This window comes from Phaenicophaeus curvirostris, unplaced genomic scaffold (genome assembly GCF_032191515.1).
Source record: "Phaenicophaeus curvirostris isolate KB17595 unplaced genomic scaffold, BPBGC_Pcur_1.0 scaffold_73, whole genome shotgun sequence".
Classification (NCBI taxonomy): domain Eukaryota; kingdom Metazoa; phylum Chordata; class Aves; order Cuculiformes; family Cuculidae; genus Phaenicophaeus; species Phaenicophaeus curvirostris.
In genome coordinates, this window is record NW_027206695.1 from 163,497 (window position 1) to 170,873 (window position 7,377).

At 61.2% G+C, this 7,377-nt stretch overlaps 2 protein-coding genes across 2 annotated transcripts in view; both read left to right on the forward strand.

The window, feature by feature from the left end:
- Window positions 1-7,377, forward strand: part of LOC138734368 (class I histocompatibility antigen, F10 alpha chain-like) — a 77,720-nt gene that overhangs the window by 22,036 nt on the left and 48,307 nt on the right. The gene's annotated exons all lie outside the window — the stretch shown is intronic.
- On the forward strand, window positions 410-4,939 carry ZBTB22 (zinc finger and BTB domain containing 22). The gene is made up of 2 exons (XM_069881918.1): window positions 410-425; window positions 3,440-4,939. Exon 2 carries the CDS (start codon window positions 3,464-3,466, stop codon window positions 4,937-4,939), a length of 1,476 nt encoding a protein of 491 aa, XP_069738019.1. The 5' UTR covers window positions 410-425; window positions 3,440-3,463.

Here is a 7,377-nt window from a genome sequence, read left to right on the forward strand (position 1 = left end):
CTTTAAGGGGAGGGCTTTAATGGGGCTGCCCTTAAGGGGGGGGGTGTCTTCTTGGGGGGGGAACCTTCAAGGGGGGCTGCCCTTTGTGGGGGGGCTTTAAGGGGGGGACACACACCTTCAAGGGGGGGGCTTTAATGGGGGTTGCACTTGGGGGGGGGCGCTTTAAAAGGGGAGTGGGTACGGCGGGGGGGCGGCCCCTTTTGGAGGGGCCACGGGGAGGGGTCGGCCCCTTTTAGGGGGGGCACCGGGGCGGGGGGGTTTATTTCTCTGGGACACCGCCCCTTTTAGGGGGGGCACCGGGGCGGGGGGGTTTATTTCTCTGGGACACCCCCCCCCCCCCCAAGAGACACGGGGAGGGGGCGGTGGCTCCTTTAAGGGGGGGCGGGGCCGAGGCTCCAAGATGGCGGCGGCGCCCTGAGCTCTAGGTACGGGGCTATAGGGGAGCCTATAGGGGGGGCCGGGGGGGGGGGTAGGGGGCGTTTGGGGAGCCTATAGGGGCTAGAGGGGGGGCTTGGAGGGGGTAGGGGGTGTTTGGGGAGCCTATAGGGGCCGTACGGGGTGTGTAAGGAGCCTATAGGGGAGTTTGGGGAGCCTATAGGGGGTATAGCGGGTATGTAAGGAGCCTATAGGGGTGTTTGGGGAGCCTATAGGGGTGTTTGGGGAGCCTCTAAGGGCTATAGTGGGTATTTGGGGAGCCTATAGGGGCCATAGGGGGTGTTTGGGGAGCCTATAGGGGCCGTACGGGGTGTGTAAGGAGCCTATAGGGAGTATAGTGGGTGTATAAGGAGCCTGTAGGGGTGTTTGGGGAGCCTATAGGGGCCGCACGGGGCGTGTAAGGAGCCTGTGGGAGTGTTTGGGGAGCCTATAGGGGCCGCACGGGGTGTGTAAGGAGCCTATAGGGGTGTTTGGGGAGCCTATAGGGGCTGTACGGGGTGTTTGGGGAGCCTATGGGGGTGTGTAAGGAGCCTATAGGGGTGTTTGGGGAGTTTATAGGGGCTGTATGGGGTGTATAAGGAGCCTATAGGGGGTGTTTGGGGAGCCTATAGGGGGTGTGTAAGGAGCCTATAGGGGCATTTGGGGAGCCTATAGGGGGTATTGGGGGTGTATAAGGAGCGTGTAGGGGCTATAGGGGGTGTGTAAGGAGCCTATAAGGGTGTTTGGGGAGCCTATAAGGGCCATAGGGGGTGTTTGGGGAGCCTATAGGGGCCATAGGGAATGTATAAGGATCCTATAGGGGGTATTTGCAGAGCCTATAGAGGGCATCAGGCAGCCTACATGGGGGTGTAGGGGAGGCTATAGGGGTATAGGGGGTGTTTGGGGAGCCTATAGGGGCTATAGGAGGTGTCTGAGGAGCCTATAGGGGAACTGGAGGTGTACAAGGAGCTTATTGGCGAGCCTATAGGGGCCATAGGGGGCATTTGGGGAGCCTATCGTGGGTATTGGGCAGCCTGCAGGGGGTATAGGGGAGCCTGTAGGGGTATTGGAGATGTGTAGGGAGCCTATAGGGGGTGTAGCAGGCGTTTGAGGAGCCCATGAGGGTATCATGGGTGTATAGGGAGTCTATAGGGGTGTTTTGGGGGGGCCAATAGGGGGTATAGGGGTTGTATAGGGAGCCTATCGGGGCTACAGGGAGTGTTTGGGGAGCCTATAGAGGATGTCAGGGAGCCTGTAGGGGTATTGGGGTGTTTAGGGAGCCTATAGGGGATATTGGAGGTGTTTGGGGAGCCTATAGATGCTATAGGGGAGCATATAGTGGGTGTTTGGGGAGCTTATAGGGGCTATAGAGGGTGTCTGGGAAACTATAGAGGCTATAGGGGAGCTTATAAGGGCTATAGACGATGCAGAAGAATAGGAAAACCTACAAGGATCAGCCTATAGGGGCTGGGGGTATAGAGGTTGGGGTGTGAGAGGCTGTGGGGGTGTGGAAGAGTAAGGGAGCCTATAGAGATCAGGCTATAGGGGCTGGGGGGAGAGGAGTTGGGGTATGGGGGCTATAGGGGGTGTTGGGGCCATGGAGGTGCCTGGGGTGTTTATGGACTTGGGGTACAGGGGCTGTATTGGCTCTGTAGGGGCTTTGTGGGGCGACGGGGCTGCGTGGGCTCTAGAGGGGCTGTACGAGGTCTATAGGGGCTCTCTGTGAGGCTATAGGGGCTCTATGGGCTCTATAAGGCTATAGGGACAAAAGGGGCTCTGTGGAGCTCTATGGGTTCTGTAGGGGCTCTATGGGTTCTGTAGGGGCTCTATGGAGCTCTGTGGGTTCTCTAGGGGCTCTATGGGTTCTCTAGGGGCCCTGTGGGTTCTCTAGGGGCTCTAGAGGCTCTATGGGTTCTGTGGGGGCTCTAGGGGCTCTATGGGGCTATATGGGTTCTGTACGGGCTCTAAGGGCTCTATGGGTTCTGTAGGAGCTCTATGGGTTCTGTAGGAGCTCTATGGGTTCTGTGGGGGCTCTAGGGGTTCTGTAGGGGCTCTAGGGGCTCTATGGGTTCTGTGGGGGCTCTGTGGGTTCTGTAGGGGCTCTATGGGTTCTGTGGGGGCTCTATGGGTTCTGTAGGGGCTCTATGGAGCTCTGTGGGTTCTCTAGGGGCTCTGGGGGTTCTGTAGGGGCTCTGGGGGTTCTGTAGGGGCTCTAGGGGCTCTATGGGTTCTGTAGGGGCTCTATGGGTTCTGTGGGGGCTCTAGGGGCTCTATGGGTTCTGTGGGGGCTCTGTGGGTTCTGTGGGGGCTCTAGAGGCTCTAGAGGTTCTGTAGGGGCTCTATGGGTTCTGTAGGGGCTCTAAGGGCTCTATGGGTTCTGTAGGGGCTCTAGGGGCTCTATGGGTTCTGTGGGGGCTCTGTGGGTTCTGTGGGGGCTCTAGAGGCTCTACGGGTTCTGTAGGGGCTCTAGGGGTTCTGTAGGGGCTCTAAGGGCTCTGTGGGTTCTGTAGGGGCTCTAGGGGCTATGTGGGTTCTGTAGGGGCTCTATGGAGCTCTATGGGTTCTGTGGGGGCTCTAGGGGCTCTATGGGGCTCTATGGGTTCTGTAGGGGCTCTATGGGTTCTGTAGGGGCTCTATGGGTTCTGTGGGGGCTCTAGGGGCTCTATGGGTTCTGTGGGGGCTCTAGAGGCTCTAGGGGTTCTGTAGGGGCTCTAGGGGTTCTGTAGGGGCTCTAAGGGCTCTGTGGGTTCTGTAGGGGCTCTAGGGGCTCTGTGGGTTCTGTAGGAGCTCTATGGGTTCTGTGGGGGCTCTATGGGTTCTGTAGGAGCTCTAGGGGCTCTATGGGTTCTCTAGGGTCTCTCTGGAGCTCTACGGGTTCTCTAGGGGCTCTATAGGGCTCTCTAGGGGCTCTGTGGGCTCTCTAGGGGCTCTGTGGAGCTCTCTAGGGTTCTCTAGGGTCTCTCTCGGGGCTCTGCGCGTCTCTCTGGGGTGGGAGGCTGAGGATCTGTCCCCTCCGTGTCCCCAGGAGCGTCGCCGCCGGGGCAGCGCCATGGAGGCCTCGTGCGGCGGCGGCGTTGGCGGCGTTGGGAGCGGCGTTGGGAGCGGCGGCCTGGTCCACGTCGACTTCCCGGAGATCACCAGCGCCTTGCTGGCCAACCTCAACCAGCAGCGCGTGGAGGGCAAGCTCTGCGACATCTCCATCCACGTCCAGGGCCGCGTTTTCCGCGCCCACCGCGCCGTCCTGGCCGCCTCCTCGCCCTATTTCCACGACCAGGTCCTCCTCAAGAACATGACGTCCATCGTCCTGCCCAGCGTGATGGATCCCGGCGCCTTCGAGACCGTCCTGGGCTCGGCCTACACCGGGCGCCTCTCCATGGCCCCCGAGGAGATCGTCAACTTCTTAACGGTGGGCAGCGTCCTCCAGATGTGGCACATCGTGGACAAGTGCACCGAGCTCCTCAAGGAAGGCCGAGCCGCTCCGGCTCCTCACGGACCTTCTTCTTCTTCTTCTTCTTCTTCCTCCTCCTCGTCCTCGTCCTCCTCCTCCTCCCTGCGCCCCCACTCCAGCCGCGCCAGCGAGAACCAGTCTCCCAGCAGCAGCAACTACTTCAGCCCCCGCGAGGCGGCCGAGGGCTCTTCCGAGCCCCCCAAGTTCCCCGCGCGCGGGGGCCCCGAGGAGATGGCGGCGGCCGCCAAGGCCGGCAACGGGGACCTCTTGGAAGGGGAGGAAGGCAGCGAGGACGGCGACGGCGCCCGCCGGCCCCTCTACGTGCAGCCCAGCATCGTCCCCCAGAAGCAGTGGGTCTACGTCAAGCAGGAGTGGCTGCAGGAGGACCTGGTCCTCACCTGCGAGGAGGACGAAGACCCCGTGGAAGGTCCCGCCAGGGCCGGCGAGGCCGCCTCCCGCCCGGCGCCGCGGCCCAAGCTGGAGGAGCAGGTCAACTTCTGCGAGTCGTCCGAGGATTTCCCTTCGCCCTACGAGGCGCTGGAAGAGGCCGGCGGGGCCGGCTCCTTCGGCCCTCGCTCCCTGCTCCCCATGGACATGCAGGGCAACCAGATCTTGGTCTTCCCGCCCCAGGCGCCCGTGGAGCACGGCGCCGTCCAGCTGGCGGCGGCCGCCGCCGACGGCAACAAGATCTTCATGTGCCACTGCGGCAAAGCCTTCTCGCACAAGAGCATGAGGGACCGGCACGTCAACATGCACCTCAACCTGCGCCCCTTCGACTGCCCCGTCTGCAACAAGAAGTTCAAGATGAAGCACCACCTCACCGAGCACATGAAGACCCACACGGGCCTCAAGCCCTACCAGTGCGACGTCTGCGCCAAGAAGTTCATGTGGCGCGACAGCTTCATGCGCCACAAGGGCCACTGCGAGCGGCGCCACCGCCTGCCCCCCGGCCTCCCGCCGGCCCCCGGCGCCGCCAAGAGGGAGCGGAGCCCCGCGGGGGCCGCCGCCGCCGCCGCCGAGGGGGACTGGGGGGCCTCGCCGCCAGGGGAGGGGGCCTACGGCGGCGGGAAGGGCTGAGGGGGAGCGGGGCGCGCGGGGGTGGGGGTTGGAGAAGGGGGGCCCGTCGTGTCCAGGTGGTCGGGGCCCACCTCGAAAGCCGGGTCCCGTCGGGCCCAGATGTTTGGATCTCGTCCCGCCTCAAAATGCGGGTCCCGTCGTGTCCAGATGTTTGGGTCCCACCTCAAAACATGGGTCCCGTCGTGTCCAGATGTTTGGATCCCACCTAGAAACCCGGGTCCCATCGTGTCCAGATGTTTGGATCTCATCCCACCAGGAAACCTGGGTCCCATCGTGTCCAGATGTTTGGATCCCACCTAGAAACTCGGGTCCCATCGTGTCCAGATGTTTGGATCCCACCTAGAAACCTGGGTCCCATCATGTCCAGATGTTTGGATCCCACCTAGAAACCCGGGTCCCATTGTGTCCAGATGTTTGGATCCCACCTAGAGACCCGGGTCCCATCGTGTCCAGATGTTTGGATCCTGTCCCACCTCAAAATGTGGGTCCCATCGTGTCCAGATGTTTGGATCTCATCCCACCTAGAAACCCGGGTCCCATCGTGTCCAGATGTTTGGATCCCACCTAGAAACCCGGGTCCCATTGTGTCCAGATGTTTGGATCCCACCTAGAGACCCGGGTCCCATCGTGTCCAGATGTTTGGATCCTGTCCCACCTCAAAATGTGGGTCCTGTCATGTCCAGATGGTCGGGTCCCACCTCAAAACGTGGGTCCCATCGTGTCCAGATGTTTGGATCCTGTCCCACCTCAAAATGTGGGTCCTGTCATGTCCAGATGGTCGGGTCCCACCTCAAAACGTGGGTCCCATCATGCCCAGATGTTTGGATCCCACCTAGAAACCCGGGTCCTATCATGCCCAGATGTTTGGATCCCATCCCACCTCAAAATGTGGGTCCCATCATGCCCAGATGTTTGGATCCCACCTCGAAACCCAGGTCCCAGCACACCTGGACAGCTGGGTCCCAGCACATCTGGATGCTGGGATCCCATCCTACCTGGACACCTGGGTCCCGTCACATCTGGATGCTCAGATCCCAGCCTACCTGGACACCTGGGTCCCAGCACATCTGGATGCTCGGATCCCATCCTACCTGGATGTCTTGGTCCCATCCCACCTGGACAACCGGTTCCCAGCACATCTGGCCACCCAGATCCCATGAGGACCCTTGGATCTTTGTCTCCTGGACAACTGGGTCACTCCCATCTCACCTGGACGCTCGGATCCCATCCCACCTGGACACCTCCCTCCCACCACATCTGGACAAGTAGGTCCCATCCCACCTGGACCCTTGGGTCCCATGGACACCCAGATTCTATCCCATCCTATCCAGATGTTGAGGTCCCACCTGGACTCCTGGGTCCCATCATGCCCAGATGTTTGGATCCCAACCTGTCCAGATATTTGGGTTCCACCTGGACTCCTGGGTCCCACCACATCCAGATGTTTGGGTCCCACCTGGACTCCTGGGTCCCACCACATCCAGATGTTTGGATCCCAACCTGTCCAGATGTTTGGGTCCCACCTGGCCTCCTGGGTCCCATCCCGTCCAGATGTTTGGGTCCCATCCCATCCAGATGTCGGGGTCCCACCTGGACTCCTGGGTCCCATCCCATCCAGATGTTGGGGTCCCACCTGGACTCCTGGGTCCCATCCCATCCAGATGTTGGGGTCCCCCCTGGACCCCCCCGTGTCCCTGTTGGTTTCTGTGTAACGACCGGTGCTGAGCTGGGAATCGTCCTCGTCCCCCCCCCCCGACACGGTACAGCCGGGGGGCCTGGGTGCCCCCCCCAGTTCCTGGGAGCCCCCCCAGTTCCTGCCCCCCCCACCCCCTTTTGTATTTTGGGTCGATTTGTGGTTTTGTTGTTTGTTTTTTGTTTTTTTTTAACGTCGATAAATCCGGACTGGAACGAGGCTGCGGCTGCTGGGGGGGGACCCCAAACTGGGACACCTCAATTCCCAAGACCCCTAAACTGGGACACCCCCCCAGTTCCCAAGACCCCTAAACTGGGATCCTCCTTACTCCCAGGACCCACTGGGACCCCTAAACTGAGACCCCCAACTTCCCAGGACCCCTAAACTGGGACCCCCAACTTCCCAGGACCCCTAAACTGGGATCCTCCTTATTCCCAGGACCCCTAAACTGGGACACCCCCCAATTCCCAGGACCCCTAAACTGGGATCCTCATTATTCCCAGGACCCACTGGGACCCCTAAAATGACACCCCCAACTTCCCAGGACCCCTAAACTGGGACCCCTAAACTGGGAACCTCCTTACTCCCAGGACCCCTAAACTGGGGTCCCCCTCATTCCCAGTACCCCACAGATCCCCCCCAAACTGGGATTCCCAAACTGGGGGACACCCCCCCTTCCCAGGACTCCCTGGGACCCCCCCAAACTGGGACTCCCCCTCCCCCCCCCCCAAGTCCCAGGACCCAC